The sequence below is a fragment of the Epinephelus fuscoguttatus genome, linkage group LG1 (genome assembly GCF_011397635.1).
Source record: "Epinephelus fuscoguttatus linkage group LG1, E.fuscoguttatus.final_Chr_v1".
NCBI lineage: Eukaryota > Metazoa > Chordata > Actinopteri > Perciformes > Serranidae > Epinephelus > Epinephelus fuscoguttatus.
The window spans coordinates 48,031,127-48,049,278 of NC_064752.1; the positions used below are offsets into that span (position 1 = coordinate 48,031,127).

Genomic DNA, 18,152 nt, shown 5'->3' on the forward strand with positions numbered 1-18,152 from the left:
GATTTTTTTGACTAGAAATGAGACATTGTGACTTGAAATAAGACAAATATTCTTGGTAAGATTTTGAGTTTTTGCAGTGCAGGAGGCAGACACCGTCTCCACATTTAAGACTAGACTTAAGACTTTCCTCTTTGATAAAGCTTATAGTTAGGGCTGGCTCAGGCTTGCCCTGTACCAGCCCCTAGTTTGTGCTGATTTAGGCCTAGTCTGCCGGAGGACCCCCCTATAATACACCGGGCACCTTTTCTCCTTGTCTCTCTCTCTCTCTCTTGTGTCCTATTGCTGCATCTTACTAACTCGGCCATTCTGGATGCCACTAACTCGGCTTCTTCTCCGGAGCCTTTGTGCTCCACTGTTTCTCAGATTAACTCATATCACAGCGGTGCCTGGATAGTGTGACGTGTGTGGTTGTGCTGCTGCCGTGGTCCTGCCAGATGCCTCCTGCTGCTGCTGTTATCATTAGTAATACTTCTACTGTTATTATACACGTGATTATTGTCACACATGTACAGTACAGGCCAAAAGTTTGGACACACCTTCTCATTCAATGCATTTTCTTTATTTTCATGACTATTTACATTATAGATTCTCACTGAAGGCATCAAAACTATGAATGAACACATGTGGAGTTATGTACTTAACAAAAAAAAGGTGAAATAACTGAAAACATGTTTTATATTCTAGTTTCTTCAAAATAGCCACCCTTTGCTCTGATTACTGCTTTGCACACTCTTGGCATTCTCTCCATGAGCTTCAAGAGGTAGTCACCTGAAATGGTTTCCACTTCACAGGTGTGCCTTATCAGGGTTAATTAGTGGAATTTCTTGCTTTATCAATGGGGTTGGGACCATCAGTTGTGTTGTGCAGAAGTCAGGTTAATACACAGCCGACAGCCCTATTGGACAACTGTTAAAATTCATATTATGGCAAGAACCAATCAGCTAACTAAAGAAAAACCAGTGGCCATCATTACTTTAAGAAATGAAGGTCAGTCAGTCCGGAAAATTGCAAAACCTTTAAATGTGTCCCCAAGTGAGTCGCAAAACCATCAAGCGCTACAACGAAACTGGCACACATGAGGACCGACCAGGAAAGGAAGACCAAGAGTCACCTCTGCTTCTGAGGATAAGTTCATCCGAGTCACCAGCCTCAGAAATCGCAAGTTAACAGCAGCTCAGATCAGAGACCAGATGAATGCCACACAGAGTTCTAGCAGCAGACCCATCTCTAGAACAACTGTTAAGAGGAGACTGCGCGAATCAGGCCTTCATGGTCAAATAGCTGCTAGGAAACCACTGCTAAGGAGAGGCAACAAGCAGAAGAGATTTGTTTGGGCCAAGAAACACAAGGAATGGACATTAGACCAGTGGAAATCTGTGCTTTGGTCTGATGAGTCCAAATTTGAGATCTTTGGTTCCAACCGCCGTGTCTTTGTGAGACGCAGAAAAGGTGAACGGATGGATTCCACATGCCTGGTTCCCACTGTGAAGCATGGAGGAGGAGGTGTGATGGTGTGGGGGTGTTTTGCTGGTGACACTGTTGGGGATTTATTCAAAATTGAAGGCACACTGAACCAGCATGGCTACCACAGCATCCTGCAGCAACATGCCATCCCATCCGGTTTGCATTTAGTTGGACGATCATTTATTTTTCAACAGGACAATGACCCCAAACACACCTCCAGGCTGTGTAAGGGCTATCTGACCAAGAAGGAGAGTGATGGAGTGCTGCGGCAGATGACCTGGCCTCCACAGTCACCGGACCTGAACCCAATGGAGATGGTTTGGGGTGAGCTGGACCGCAGAGTGAAGGCAAAGGGGCCAACAAGTGCTAAACACCTCTGGGAACTCCTTCAAGACTGTTGGAAAACCATTTCAGGTGACTACCTCTTGAAGCTCATGGAGAGAATGCCAAGAGTGTGCAAAGCAGTAATCAGAGCAAAGGGTGGCTATTTTGAAGAAACTAGAATATAAAACATGTTTTCAGTTATTTCACCTTTTTTTGTTAAGTACATAACTCCACATGTGTTCATTCATAGTTTTGATGCCTTCAGTGAGAATCTACAATGTAAATAGTCATGAAAATAAAGAAAACGCATTGAATGAGAAGGTGTGTTCAAACTTTTGGCCTGTACTGTATACTATCAGATATTAATATATTATTATTAATTACTTTCATTAATGTTGTTGTAAGCTACTGCCATTACCGTCTATCCTGCATATCTCTCTCTCTCTCTCTCTCATTGTGTCATACAGTTTACTGTTAATTTATTATGTTGATCTGTTCTGTACGACATCTGTTGCTCGTCTGTCCGTCCCTCTGGAAGAGGGATCCCTCCTCAGTTGCTCTTCCTGAGGTTTCTACCATTTTTTTCTCCGTTAAAGGTTTTTTTGGGGTTTTTCCTTATCCGCTGTGAGGGTCCAAAGGACAGAGGGATGTTGTATGCTGTAAAGCCCTGTGAGACAAATTGTGATTTGTGATACTGGGCTTTATAAATAACATTGATTGACTGATTGATTGACAACTGGATAAATGAGACATGGATGATACTGCGTGAGTTACGTGAGAGGGTAAATAGATGTTTTGATATAGTTTTGCTGTTGTTAATCTCATTCCTGTTTACTTCAATTCATCAAGAACGCTCTCCTTTTTTAGATTCTTTGTTCACTGTGGAGGCATGTGAGACAAACTTAGTTTTCTTCACCAGTTCAGGATAACATGCAGTAAGTAACTGATACACCAACAGTCATTTTGCAGGTGAAGTATTCTTATAATGACCATGTGAAAATGTGGGTCCGAAAGTGAGATCACTTGACAACCACCGCTCTAATGTGCAGTAACAACCTGGAACAGGTGGGCTCCCTGGCGTCGTGTGGCTGGGCTGAGGGGGGCGACTGGACTGAGCGTGCTCCAGAAGTGGATGTTGGACAGCAGAGGACTGGGAGTCAGCAACAGAGTGGGAGTCTGAGGAAGGACACAAACAAGACAGACTCAGTGCATTGCATTGGCACCGGGCAGCATGGAAGATACTGGCTGATTTTAGATTTCCACAGATATATTGCACCAGCGTATATTTAAGACGATGGCTGATGAGAAATTTTAGTAAGAAATACCAAAGATCTGTTGACAGTAGGGATGCAGGATATTGGATTTTTTGCTGATATCCAATATGCCTATATATAACTCAGGACTTATCATGTTGGTAAACCAGAGTGACATTTTAACTCTGGTTTACCGTTCATTCATTGAATCCATTCTCACCTTCAACATTTCATCCTGGTACAACTCACTCACCACCAAACACAAAACAAAACTGTCCCGCATAACTAATCAGGCCAGCAAAATAATCAGCTCACTCCAAACTCTTCTATCTGATCTGTATAACTGCTCATTGATCTGGAAAGCCACCCTGATCACAGAAAACCCCTTTCACCCCTCCACCACTCCTTCCAATTACTGCAAAGTCCTATTGGCCCCGGAAAAACATCTACAAGAAATCCTTCATTCCCTTTGCAATAAGCACCCTGAACAATCTAAAACAGACACTGCACTTCAACCTGCTTTATCAGTTGCTGTTTTAACAGTCCCCCTTTAATATTTGCTTCAGATGTGTTTTAAATGTAATAGTGTGTATTGTTGAGCCTTGTCACGGGATAATTTTTTGTCACTGTCGGGCCAGACACTAAAGTCTATCTATCTATCTATCTATCTATCTATAAAACATTACACTCCTATGAATGGCAGTTTGCCATTAGTGACTAAGGAATTGCTAACAATTGGTGCCTGATAATGAACTGTCAGTAATGTTAGTGGCTCTCATTTGGCACACACACTTAATATCTGATGCCTTCCTTTGACATCACAACCTATGCTGCCTCACTGAAAATGAATTATTTTGTTTCTAGTTAAAATAGATAGCAAATACCAAAAGGTAATGATGAAGTTTGGACAGACATGATTAATAGATCATTCCATCTATGGCAAACAAATGTAAAAACAATCTGAAACAGAGTAATATAAGGGACTTAGCGTCTATACCATGTGGTATATGTGACACTGTGGTGGAAGGTTTGCATGAATATATGCAGTCTGTTGCACCTCATCTCTGCTTTTGTCAACTTTTCCTGTTACTTTTAACTGGGAATATAATCACAACTCACCTCTGACAACTGAGACAACACTAGATGGTTGGTGTATTTATTCACTTTGAGAATGAATTGTGAGGTCAAATTCCAAATTAAAGGGCAGTTAACAAGCTACCAGCAGCTTTTATCCATATGCATCTTTATTGACCCTGTAGAACTCATCTGAACCCTGCTGGACCTATTCAACGATGAGGCAATGCTTAAACCTGATCACTGACAGATGAGAGACAAACCAAAGAGAGACACTCATTCATATGTGAGCTGAACAGCAGTGTGACGCTGGATCTCATGATCAAACCTGACCTAACCTGCATGGGAAAGGACATAAGAAAAACAACACTGTCGAAACAACAAATCTAAATCTAAATTCTACAAAGCAGCATACACAGCCATGTGGTCTGCAAACAGCATCAACAACCACAAAAACAAACCCAAAGAGCCTGGCTTTACACATTATTGCTGCACTGCTGCCACCTGCTGGTCACTATGAGTAAAATGCTGGATGTTTTCTTGCGCTCAGTTGGACAGATCATTGCAAGGCAAACACATGGTAACTTAAGAAAATATACAGCCTATGTTGTATTCATATTCTTTGGGGTTGTACCGAACCCTGTAGGGGGGCCCGGGGGGCGTGCCCCCCGGGACAAAATTTTGTATATATTTGGTTTAAAGGCATCAATCTGGTTACACTTAAAATACAGCTAAGGATTAGTGGTTAAACATTTCAGTAATTCCAAGAAAAATGACTGACGTACTGATCTGCCTCTGGAGGGCTATTTTATTATTTTAAATCATGTGCAGACAAAATATTCTTTTAACACTCTCTCACTCACAAACACAATTACAGATATGCATAACAATACAAAATACGCAATATGAAAAGAAAACAAAAGGTAACACTTAAATTAATTACACACAAATTTCTGCTTTTCTCCTTCCCTCCCTCCCTCCCTCCCTCCTCCTGATTTGCAAGTACTGCACCCTGAATCAGAGGATTTAATTTTATGTGGTTTCCAAAACAGGATTTCAAAAGCTCTCTGGTAGTTGAATGCCTCTGGGACAGGCCCACTTATGACAACCAACTGGATCCGTGGAGTGCACGATCCGGCCAAGGCGCAGGCCTTGCTCCACCAGCCGTGGCTTAGATGCGGCTCGGCGCTACGCTCTGCTAAAAATACGCACCAGGTCTATTTCTGACGGACGCCGCACGATGGCACATCAATTTACACAGACCAAATGAGTCAAACAGGAAGTCAGGCGCAGAAAAGACGAGAGTGTCCGGTCAATTTTCAAAAACAAAAAAAAAACCCACCCCACAAAAGAAAGAAAAAGTTTTTAGAGTGTACTTCAATGGTGCTGTGTTCTGCTGTGCAGGCTCAGAGTTGCCTTAAAGGAGCAATAAGCGAAATTCATCATTTCTAGACTGAAGGAATTAAATAATTGCTATGTGAAGAACTAGAGGTGTAATTTCATATGGAGTACAGCATGACCTCACATACCCTATCTCTGTGTTAATCTCCAGCCCCCTACGTTCATGTGAATCCACTTCACTCAGCTGCCAGCACAGCCAGTTAGCCTCCGCGGGTCCATGGCATTGGTCCGACAGCCCATTGGTTCGACATCCCATTAGTCCGACTGTCCGCGGTGCTTAATGGCTCGTGGCGGGCGTATGGTGGGCCGCGACCGGCTCTGGGTCAGCTGGGAAAGGCTTGAGGCAGAGCAGGCTCACGGCATATGTGTTTGTCACTTTCTTTTTCATTTTAACCCACACCATGATCTTTTCCTGACCCTAACCAAGTGGTTTTTGTGCCTAAACCTAACCAGACCTTAACCACAGGGCATCATGATGATTTCGGAACGGACTTCGGAACAATGGGTTTAATATGGTTGGAACAATGGGATGTTGGACCAATGGGCTGTTGGACCAATGGGCAGTTCCCGCCTCCGCTAGCCTCCCAGCTAGCCGGTGCTTCCTCCTCATGCTCCACTTCACTCAGTGGCCAGCACAGCCAGTTAGCCTCCGTTAGCTTCCCAGCTAACGTTAGCCCCAGCTCTCCATTTGGATCCAACCGGAGCACCAAGCCCTGGTTTGTTATTCGGGTTAATGTGGGAAGAAGCAGCGGGTATATCGGGCAGCTGAGTGAAGTGGAGCCTGCGGAAGAAACACCGGGTCCGTCTGGATGTAATAGTCCGTGGAGATGCCGCGGTGCTCGGCTGCACAGACGAGGCGAGTGGGGTGGGGGGTGGAGAGCAGAGGTAGAGGGAGGAGTGGCTCATGATACTCTTTGTTTTGGTCTACAGGCAGTGCACAACAGCAAACCTAGCAGTGAAACGATTTCACTTTTTGCCCCTTTAAGGCCCTGACACACCAAGCCGACGGTTGGCCGTGAGTCAAAGTCGGGCCGTCGGTAAGCGTCTGTCGCCCTAGTTTTTGCGTTGCGTCCCGCATCGTCGGCACTTCGGCGTCAGCCGATTGAGCATGTTGAATCGGCGTCGGAGCTTGTCGGTGAGAGAGATCACTCTGATTGGCTGTTCAGGTTTATTTCCTCGCCTCTGTAACGAGTGAATCTGCCTGTAGTGAAACCGGGGCTAACCGGGGCTTCCTCCTCAGGCTTCACCTCATTGTGCTGCCCGACAGACCTGCTGCTTCTTCCCAATTTAACCTGAATAACAAACCGGGGCTAGCTGTGAGGCTAGTGGAGCATTAGCCACAGCATGACCGGAGGGAAGCACAGCCAGTTAGCCTCCACTAGCTTCCCAGCTAGCCCCAGCTCTCCATTTGGATCCAACCGGAGCACTGAGCCGGGAAGAAGCAGCAGGTTTGTTGGGCAGCTGAGTGAAGTGTAGCCTGTGGAGGAAACATCGGGACTGTCTGGATGTAATAGTCTGTGGAGGTGCCGCGGTGTTCGGCTGCACAGATAGGAAACCCCTCAGCTGACAGGATGTACCACTCTCTCACTACGCTCTCTCTCACGCAGGCGCAGAACATACGTGCTACTTGGCCGTTGGATGTAGTCTTTGTAGTGGGTTCAAATGCAACTGACACAGGGTGACATGAGGCGACGTAGACGACGCAACAGTTGGCTTTCGTTGCTGCTAGTTCTTTGATGTCGGTTTGGTGTATCAGCACCTTTAAATACTGCCACGCAATTGATGTTTGCCGAGTGTTTTCAAGAATGCTTCACGGACTCAGAGTTATGGGGGCACTGGCCCCTGCTGCCCCCCAAAACCGCCATTGATCATATGACCAAACTCAGGGACATCAAAGCCATCCAGAACAACTTATTACAGGCTCAGTGGCAGCTCATTTGCAGTAGGTGTATGTAAAGAGTAAATGCTCCTTTGAAAGTAATACTGGCATGAGCACAGATGTCCCGCTGTTTATTACAGCTCCTCTTTCCTTTTACGTCCTCATTGCATCTGTCCTTCCCATTGTATAAAGAAGGGGCTGAGACAGAAAGACGGGATGCAAATGATCCAACAGAGGAAGTATCAGGGCCCTAGGAAAGCTGTTCAGCCCTCCAGCATATTTTGCCCAGTGGTATTCCAGTGGAAAAATGCCCTGCTCCCCAGAAAACATTTTCCTCATGGGCCACCATTCTATAAGAGATGTATATAAACCTGTTGACAGGACACCACCAAGTGCAAACAAGGCCAATTAGTAATCTTTCTATTCTGGTTTTTTTTTATCCGTAGAGGTATTATATTATTAAAACTTTCCTGGAGCTGAGAAAAACGATTTAAAAATCTGTGACGTCGTCACAATCTAAAGCATATGAGCTGAGCGGGAACTTGTGGGCAGGGCCAGCGGCAGAAACATAACTGCGCATTTTCAGTGGGCCACATACCGCGAAAGTAAACCCAGAAGTTAGAACTCTTTTGGCGTATGCGCCAGGTGAGCAAGTCCACTGGACTGAATAGGTGCCATCTTGGGTCCAGTATCTAGTTGTTATTAAAACATGGGAAGCACAACTTTATGTCTCTGTGCACCAGTCAAGTCTCAATTCGCTCTTAAAGTTTACATCAGTGTCTGTGAAAGCATGGATGCTTCACACACATTGTCCCCTCGTCAGCACAGAGGATCTAAATAATCAGCACAGTTTCGAGGTGGGCACCCAAAATGATTGTCACCATTAAGTATCTTAGTTATATTTCCCCTTCTGCTCCTAAGAGATGATGTTGAATAATAGCCAGAAAAGTGTTTTATGCAGAAAACTAGAAAAGCGCTCGGAGAGCGCAGACCTCCGCCAAGCAGCTCGGATTTCCCGCCATTTTATTATTTTATCCACTTCGCTTCCACAGATCACCAAAATTTTATCATCTGTCCCTTGTCCCATTATCAACCTTTCCTGAAAATTTCATCAAAATCTGTTTAGAGTTATTTTGCAGACAAACAAACACACAGACAAACACCGGCGAAAACATAGCCTCCTTGGTGGAGGTAATTATGATGCCACAGTGAAGTTGGACACCTGTTGGATATGACATGGATATAAAATGTCATCACTTTATCATTATATCCTATCAGACATTTGTGTGAAGTTTTGTAATAATTAGCATATGAATTCTTGAGTGATGGCCAAAAACATATTTTGTGAGGTCAAAAATTATGGACATTTGTGTCAAATTTAAAGAAAATCAGTTAAGGTGTTCTGGGGGTATCATGTTCACAAGGATGGAACAAATGCAAGATCACACTGACTTTGACCACCAAAATTCAATAAGTTCATTGTTGAGTCTAAGTGAACATTTGTGTCAAATTTAAAGAAATTTCCTTAAGCTGTTCTTCAGATATTGTGTTCACGAGAATGAGATGGATGCAAGGTCACAGGTACCTTGACCTTTGACCCTTGATCATCAAAATCTCAACAGCTCATCATAGAGTCCAAGAGAATATCTGTGCCAAACTTGAAGACATTCCCTCAAGACATTCTTGAAATATCACGTGCATGAGAATGAGATGGACAATGTCACAGTGACCTTGACCTTTGACCACCAAAAACTAATCAGTTCATCACTGAGTCCAAGTGAACATTTGTGCCACAGATATCGCCGGTACTGAGGCATAAAAAGCATGGGAATAGCTGAATGTGCCTTTTTAAGTACAGATGGCATTTTAAATTATAATGTAATTGACAATGAGTATAGACATTAAAAATATGGCTGACATTTCTGCTCTTCTGACTCGTAATTAAACTAACTGTTAATTAGTGCCCAGTAAACTATAAACCCAACGTTGCAGTGATAATTTTTTCCACATAAAGAAAAAACGCTACAGTGGTCATATTCTCTTGAGCACCTTATTTCATTTCATCATCTTTAAGGTGCAGAGAAAAATTTCATATTCACTAAGAGCTGCTGTCCCTCACATTCACCAATTTAATGCACACTGTGCATCTGTCAAAGTGCTAGAATGAAAATTTATCCCACACTTATAAAACAGTCTTATTACTTAAACCCAAATGTTTTATAATTTACTCTTCATCTAGTATTCACAATCCGTTAATACCTCCTGATTTGTATTGTTGTTTATTTATGTTTTGCTTAATTGTGATTTTAACGCAATACAAAATACTTCTCTACCAAACGAGGATGACTCCACACTCTTACCTGTAGCATTGCTGGTGTGAGAGAGGCAGTAGGTAGAGATGGGCTGCAAAGGTTCATGGGGGAGAAGTCAGAGGTGGTGACCAGCAGAGCCGGTGGGCTGATCTGCAGAATTTTCGGTGGCTTGCGTGTCTTTCCTGAGCTCAGAGTGCTGACTGTGGTGCTGCTGCTAAGCGAGGATGAACTGGTTTCAGCGTCTACCAGACTGGTCTCGTCTCCAGACAAACCCATGGCACTGTCCACCTGGTGGACAAGAGACACATTACAATTTGTTTCATTGATATAATTTTTTTTTTAAATTTAGTCACCTTTCACTTGTTTGCTCTAAAATATCTGGGTCAATCAATATAATAACTATTTGTGAACTTTAGGTTACACAGCTCATTTGATGTGTTCAGAGTATAAGAAAAAACTGTAATCTGCATACAGTGGGGGAAATAAGTATTCAGCATGTCAACATTTTTTTCATTAAACATATTTCCATCGTCACTGGTGGATGGCAACAGATTCTTCTCAAGAATTTTCAGTGCATGGCACCATTTATCTTTCCTTTATGAAATCTGCTAGTCAACATGAGAAGAGAAACAGCCCCAAATGATGATGTTTCCACCTCTGAACTTCAACTGAACTTTTCTCCTCCAAATATGGCAAGTCATATTTTTGCAGAAAAGCTTGTTTAAAGTTTGCATTACAACATCTGGAGAACTTTGCACAGGGTTTCCCACACATTAATGTATCTGTGGCAGACCCCACAATTAAAACATGTGCCTCCATGTTTAGATTTTCTATTTTTGAAGCGCCGTTGGAATATATACACACCAACATATATACATATACACACACATATATATATGCATATACACACACACACACACACACACACACACACATATATATATATATATATATATACATACACACACACACACACACACACACACACACACACACACACACACACACTAAGGCTGCGCAATTAATTGTCTGGTGATTGCGATTACGATTTTGAGGTCAAACGATTCAACATTAATGAAATCGAGGGTAAACGATTTTTGGTCACGGACGTCTGGAGATGTTATTTTGTCTTCTACAGAAACCGCACATGCGCAATACTGCCCCCTCCTTTCCTATTTACTACACAAGCCAGTCAAGTAGGTGAACTACGAGTAATGCGAGGGGCAGGTGATTGCGGAAGATTTCAAGAACAGCGTGCGGAAAATGGCAGAGGGAGAGCGAGAGAGGTTGGTCTGTGAGTGTGAGTGTGTGTGTGTGTGTGGGCACGTGTGTGTGTGTGTGTGTGTGTGTGTGTGTGCACATATCCCGAACTCCCGAACTTTCAATTTTGATCAAAATAATCGTAATTATGATTTTTTCCATAATTGAGCAGCCCTAATATATACATATACATACATATACATATATCTATATCTATATATATATATCTCATATACATATATACATATATATATATATATATATATATATATATATATATATATATACATATTATTTATTTATTTATTTGTTATTTTTGAAGTATTTAACTTGCATGGTGTGAGATGTGTTTGTATGTATACTAGCCTTCTCCTGTGCATCTGTGAGTTCTGGTGCCTGAGCATCTGTGGGCTGAGAAGATCCAGACTCTATATCGCTGTCAATCACCAGCTCCTGGGAGGAGTCAGGCACTAGGCTTGGGGACGGACTGGCTGAGATCAGGTCTGGTAGGCCAAACGTTGGCTCAGATGGGCGGATGTTTTCAAATGGGTAGACGGACTGGGACGGCAGGGAGGAGTGAACATCTTCCGTCCTCAAGGTTGGAGCATGCAAAGAATCCAAGGGGTTGGACATCAGTTCCGGCTCTATGACCACTTCAATAGACGCTGGTGGTGCTGGCTTTGGAGGGGTGTTTCCAAACTTGATGACAGATGGCAAAGCAGTTGGCTGCTGTGGCTGCTGCAACTGCTCCTGGCTCTGGGGTGCAGCAGTGAGACCTCTCTTGTCAGCCATCTTCTCTGCTGGGTTCTCAATTTTGATGGACTTAAAGAGCTGGCGTCCATTTTGCAGTGAGTTGAGAGTAAAAGAGGTGTACAGGCCAGAGTGGATGTAGTCGTTGCGGTTTGATGGCTTGGAGCTGGAGCCCAGAGCTGCTGTGCTACTGCGGTCACCAGACTCACCCTCCTGTGCGGTACTGTCTACCCTCTTTGATAGGTGTGGGATGCCCCCAGCACCTACATCCCCGCCCTGTGTTCGGGTAGCAACATCTCCTTTTAGGATGTCAGGATAGGACACAAAGCGATAGACAAACTTCTGACCATTCACCTTCTTTATGATGTTCTGTAAGACACAGAGAAGCAATTGCTGAGTGAGACATGTTAGATTATACTCTTAGTGAATAAATTAAAAAGTAAAAAGTGCATCATTATCTTCTCTGCAGAAAACATAGAGGGAGAGTATAAACAAGACTTTCTCTCATGCAGTATGTGTCTACAAAGAGGCACTAGGGGTAAAAAATAGAAGAGTGAGACCACAAAAAAGCCTTGTACGTGGGACAGCTCTGTCCTTCCTGTCTGTACCAATCGAGCAGCCACTAATGCTGCAGCCAAACATACCAGAGCAGCCCTGCCCAGAACGCCCACAGGGTCAGACTTTGCTTCTGCCAAAACCACAAGCAGAGTGGGAGACAGACAGATCTCTCCCTCTCTTCCACATGTCACCGAGCAGTGGACTTTAAGCATTCTGAGATGTAATTAAGTTGGTTTTTGCTGTTAGCTGGTGCACACTTTGGTGCAGCTGTCTCGAAGAAACAGTCCCCTCAGAGTCTCTAGCTGCTGCTTCAAAACAATTCAGGCATCATGTAATTAGTGTAATGATAACTGACTATTAAAGATCTGATCTCATTCAAGTGTGCATACCACACCATCTGATGAAACTCATTTTTTAGAAACTCCAAGTGGGGCACAAAATATTAGGGTGCTCACGCCCCGAAGCATCCTTACAGCTGTGCATCTGTGCCAGGTTCATTCACTCAGTGGCAACAGTAATACGATATTTTCAAAAACAGCTCAAATAGAGAGCAGAAATATTCTGAAAAAGTGACGCAACATTTAGTTGTTTTAGTTGGCAAATGCTAATTTCACTTCTCCTAATGTGCCTATTTTAAAAATGATTGCTCCATAAATGGAGGGGAGCGGGTTTCACAGTGAAAGCTATACATCCTTAAGGTGCTGAAAATGGTTATATGATTTTTTTATACTGGACATTATTTTAGGCATACAACTTCAATTCATTTTTGATTACACCCCCTTGATTCATCAGTGTTTAACTGTGCCACTGACAAATATTATTATAATCAGTATTTTGCTTGAAGTCGATGTAAACTAGAATTACCACTTTGCAGTTGTATGCCTCCATGGACCATTCAAGTTGCACTTATAATTTACATCCATGTCTGTGAAAACATGGATGCTTCACACACGTCTTCCCACCACGAGTACAGATAATCCATACAATCAGCACAGTTTCAAGGTGGACACCCAAGATTAGAGTCACCAATTCAGTATCTGACCAAATGTCTCCCCTTCTGTTCCTATGTTATGATGCTGAATGATGGCCAGAAAAGGGTTTTCGCAGAACATTTTGATGTCACAGTGAAGTTGACCTTTGACCTTTTGGATGCAAAATATCATCACTTCATCATTTTATCCTATTAGACATTTCTGTCATAATTTTGTCATAATCAGCATCAGAGGCCACAGTGTCCTTGACCTTTGACCACCAAATTCTAATCAGTTCATCATTCCAAGTGGACATTTGTGCCAAATTTAAGGAAACTCCCTCAAGTTGTTCTTGAGATATTGACAAGATATTCACAGAGGATAGGACAGATGGACGGACTTACAACTGCAAAACAAAATGCCTGATCTTGTGGCTCTGCACTGTAGTGGCCGCGCTAACATGGGAGTCCACATCAGTGAGGACCTCACCTGGACACTCAACACCACACAGCTGGTCAAGAAGCTCAACAGTAGTACTTTCTGAGGAGGCTGAGGAAGTTTGGCATGTCGGCCAAAATCCTCAGCATCTTCTACAGCTGCACTGTGGAGGGCATCCTGACCAGCTGCATCACTGCGTGGTACTACTACTACTGCTATGGACCGCAAAAACGTGCAGAGAGTGGTGAAAACTGCTGAGAAGATCACTAGGCCCTGATCACTGATGACTGCCCTCTCTGCAGAGCACCTACCACTGCAGAGTCCACTGGAGAGCTGCGTCCATACTCAGGTACCCCACCCACCCCCAGCATGGACTGCTCAAACATTAAAGTCACACTCAGTACGTTTACGTGCACAGTTTAATTCCACTTTTAATCGGAATGAAAGGCCATTCCGATTAAAAGTGGTCATATAAACGGTCATTCCCATTGAAAATTAAATCCGATTAAAGGGGGTGGTTTATTCCGTTTGTCATTCCGAATGAAAGAATTTTGTGTGCATGTATACACTCATTCCTCTTTAAGTTCATTCCGGTCTTTCTGCGCATGCTCGTTTCCTTGCCCTTCTGGCACGATAACGTATATAGCGCACATAGCAACAGGCTGCATAGCAACGGGCTGAGATAGAGCAGTCGGACTCGTTGCACTCACCGATTTCCATTCGCCACAGCACAGTCTTCTACCTCCCTTCTTCGAGCTTCTACCTCCCTTCTCCTCCTCAACAGATGAAGCATTAGCAGAACAAGGTTGTTGTCATACTGCTGCTTCAAGAATATAAGCAAAACACGCCCGAAAAAGGCACTAATAACGGCGTCGTCAAGCATCTTGTTATCTGGAGCGAGGACTACAGTGTTTTCTTCCGTTAAACGTAAACACGTAACATCCGCCCCGCCCCCTATCCAATCAGAAACCTTCCCTGCCCCAAACCTTGCACAGACCTGAATAAAGGCGATTGAACTGATCTCCCATGTAAACCCTCATTCGGAATGAATATTTCCCATGTAAACTACCTGGAAAAACTTTAATTCCGAATGATTTCATTCAGATTTATTTCATTCCGAATGAGAAGCCATCATGTAACCGTAGCCACTGTGTAGGAATTTTTCCCATCTAACGTTGAAATCATATATTGCATTCAAACGGATAGCACACTCTAGCGCCTTACTGTTTCCAACGTGTATTGCAACAACAGTAGCCACTGTGTACCAAAAAGCTATGATAACATTGATGAAACCATGTCATCCGATACTTCATGGAGTATTCATTCAGGCTCCTACACAGACACACGCAACGTGAGTTGACAAACCCCGTCCTCACCATGCTGGCTGTCTTTACAACGTAGGACTGTTGTCCCGTGATGCTGCATATGCATGATCCTGCATTATGCTCAAAGAGTGGGACTTTGTTATGCTGCAGTAGTGCCGGGGTAGTAGCAGTTGCTACTACTACTAGTTACTCCTCTCCTTCGGCTTCTCAGTCCTGCAGTGCTGGTCTGGCTCTCAACGAAAACGCCGAAGGCGGGGCTGTATGTCCCCTGTTGGCGGACGTATTCTGAAGATGGTGAAACGTTATAGAACCCCCCAGTTGACATACCCACACAATGTACAAACAAATCTGAAATTCTCCTTTTACGAAAATAAGTCAGATTATCGGTGGAGGTAATAGTAAACCAATGACGACATATTTATGAATGCAGACTTTGATTTTTGCCAAAAAACAACTGAAAATGTTACACAATGTCCCTTTGAGCAGGTCAATTCATACAAATATCTGGGGGTTCACACTGATAATGAGTTAAGCTGGCACACGCAAGTGGCAAGTGTCTGTGCCCGAATCCACCAGCGCCTGCATTTTCTCTCCCGACTCAGTGTTTGAGTGTTTGGTGTCTGTAGGAATATTATGTTGATTTTCTACAGAGCAACCACTGAGTCCGTGTTACGGTATGGCATTACAGCAACTTAACTGTTAAGTCAAAAGCTCAGATACTAAATCTGATAAAAACGGCAGGGAAAATCATTGGTATGGCAGCACCTGTAACTCCCCAAGACCTGTTTGAACAAACAACCCTCAGACTTGCAGACAATATTTTATCTGATACATCTCATGTACTGCACTCTGAATATCTTTTACTAAACTCAGGAAGGAGGTACAGAGTTCTGCTATGTAAACATAACAGATACAAACACTCGTTCATTCCATTGTCAGTGAAGCTCATCCACGAGCAGATTGTTCAGGAGGGACAAAAAAGATAGAGAGTTTTTTAAGGTCAAGTGAGCAGAAATTCCACTGACATGCTGAAATGCACTTTCATGTGATTCTGTTGACCATTTATTTATTACGTAATTGTTTATTTTTTATTGATGACTAATATGAGTGGAATGGGTTGTTTGTGGGTGTAATGTGTTGTCTGTGCAGCAGACCCTCTGTCCAAGACAAATTTCTCCCAAGGGAGAACAATAAAGACACTTTGACTTAATCAGTGATTGTCAGCTGAGATTCATAAAGCAAGACAAACAAACAACAACAACAACAACAACAAACATGTATTATAGCTTTATAATGGCTGAATAATATCAGAAATCAATGCGACTGCTAACATCACCTGGCGATGTATCATGCGTATTGGCCAAGTTTTGCTAGAGAAAATGACAACACATGCAAAATAAAATGCTGTAGTCAATTTGTTTAAGCGTTAGCTTCATTTAGGGATGTAACGATTATCGGTAAAATGATAAACGGTCAAATTCCCACGGTTAGTATTACGGTTTCAAATTTTAATTATCATTAAAACCGTGGTTGATTACCGCACTTTGAAAAACTCATGGTGATACTGCTCATTGCCTGGAAAAGCAGCAGCAGCAGTCCCTCAGACGCAGGTGCGCATGCACAGTTTGCAATGCTTGACCTCTGAAAACATGGCGGAAGGCACCGAAGGCAACCGCATGGACAGTGCTCCGGAGATTTTTTTTCCGCTCTAAAAGGACAAAGTCTGAAGTCTGGACGTATTTTGGATTTTATAAGGATGCTGAGGGGAAACTAATAGAAGATAGTCACCCTCTCTGCAGAAAATGTAGGAAAAAAAAAAAAAGTCTCCGCGAAGGGGGGGTAACACTTCAAATTTGATGAGCCATCTCCGTGACCAACACCCACAACTATACAGTGAGTGTAAGGCAAGTTAACTTTTAGCTGAATGCATGATGTGGGGACTTCGGAATAGTGGAAAATGTCATAGTTTGTCTGTCTAACTCTCCCGTAGTTTGTCAATAAAGGAAATAGAAATTTTAAGTGTTACCTAACGTTACTCCTGTAAAAATACATGTTATTGGGTGCCATGGGCGAGTAGTGTCTGCAGGTCTCTGCACACGACACATACAGCAACAGAACAGCAGGTTGTGTTTCCGCTATGTACGGCCACTGCTACTTAATTATTGCCGACGCTGCTTCAGAATTGGGGCAGACGCACAATAATTACAGTAGAGATGCATGTTTGGTCCATTTCTGCTCCGGCACGGCACTAGCCCCACTCCGCTGCAAATATACTCTGTCATAGCTCCGGTTGCCAGAGCCCGAAGCCCAGAGCACAGTGCATCAATTTCTCACAGAAGCAACAAGAGGGACAGGAAGTCCGACACAGATCTGGTTAATTTTCAGAATAAAATGTTCCGTGTTAAAAACAAATCTTAGAGGAAGCACTGCATCGTGTTTTGCTTTTACAGGAGTAACGTTAGTGTGTGTGTGTGTGTGTGTGTGCGTGTGTGCCTGTGTCAGTCAGATGATAATAATATAATAATAATAATACATTTGCTTTTCCTTTGTTTACAGAGTGGGCGTGCAGCAGGCAAACCCAGTGATGGTACTGCTACTACATCCTCATCTACAGTGACACAAATGATACAGAGAGCATTTCAAAGGCAGCTGCTTATGCACCTACATCGAAATTTGCTAAAGACCTCACTGCAGCCCTCTCATATTTTATTGCAAAGGACAAAAGACAGTGCCCCAAGGAACTGTTTCTGCACCATTCGTCTTCACCCTCTACACCTCTGATTTCCGGTTCAATTCTGGCTCCTGCCACCTCCAAAAGTTTTCTGACGACTCCTCTATAGTCGGATGCATCAGCAATGATGACAAGGAGGAGTATAGAGGACTGATTGAGAGCTTTGTCGCATGGAGCACACGAAACCACCTTCAACTCAACATCAACAACCAGAGGAAACCTGCCCCAGTCCCCATCCAGGGTGAGGAGGTGGAGATGGTGGACTCGTACAAGTACCTTGGGGTCCACATCAACAATAAACTGGACTGGACTCATAACACAGATGCCCTCTATAGGAAAGGACAGAGCAGGATGTTTTTCCTGAGGAGACTCAGATCGTTTGGCGTCTGTAGTGGGCTCCTCAAGACCTTCT

At 43.3% G+C, this 18,152-nt stretch overlaps 1 protein-coding gene across 1 annotated transcript in view; it reads right to left on the reverse strand.

Moving 5' to 3' along the window:
• The window catches only part of elk4 (ETS transcription factor ELK4), a 40,824-nt gene that overhangs the window by 5,896 nt on the left and 16,776 nt on the right, over nucleotides 1-18,152 (reverse strand). Inside the window, exons 3-5 of the mRNA XM_049571308.1 lie at nucleotides 11,334-12,086; nucleotides 9,756-9,995; nucleotides 2,845-2,964 (exon numbers count right to left, since the gene is read on the reverse strand). Of these exons, the coding sequence (XP_049427265.1) occupies nucleotides 2,845-2,964; nucleotides 9,756-9,995; nucleotides 11,334-12,086 (1,113 nt within the window). The remainder of the gene's footprint in view (nucleotides 1-2,844; nucleotides 2,965-9,755; nucleotides 9,996-11,333; nucleotides 12,087-18,152) is intronic.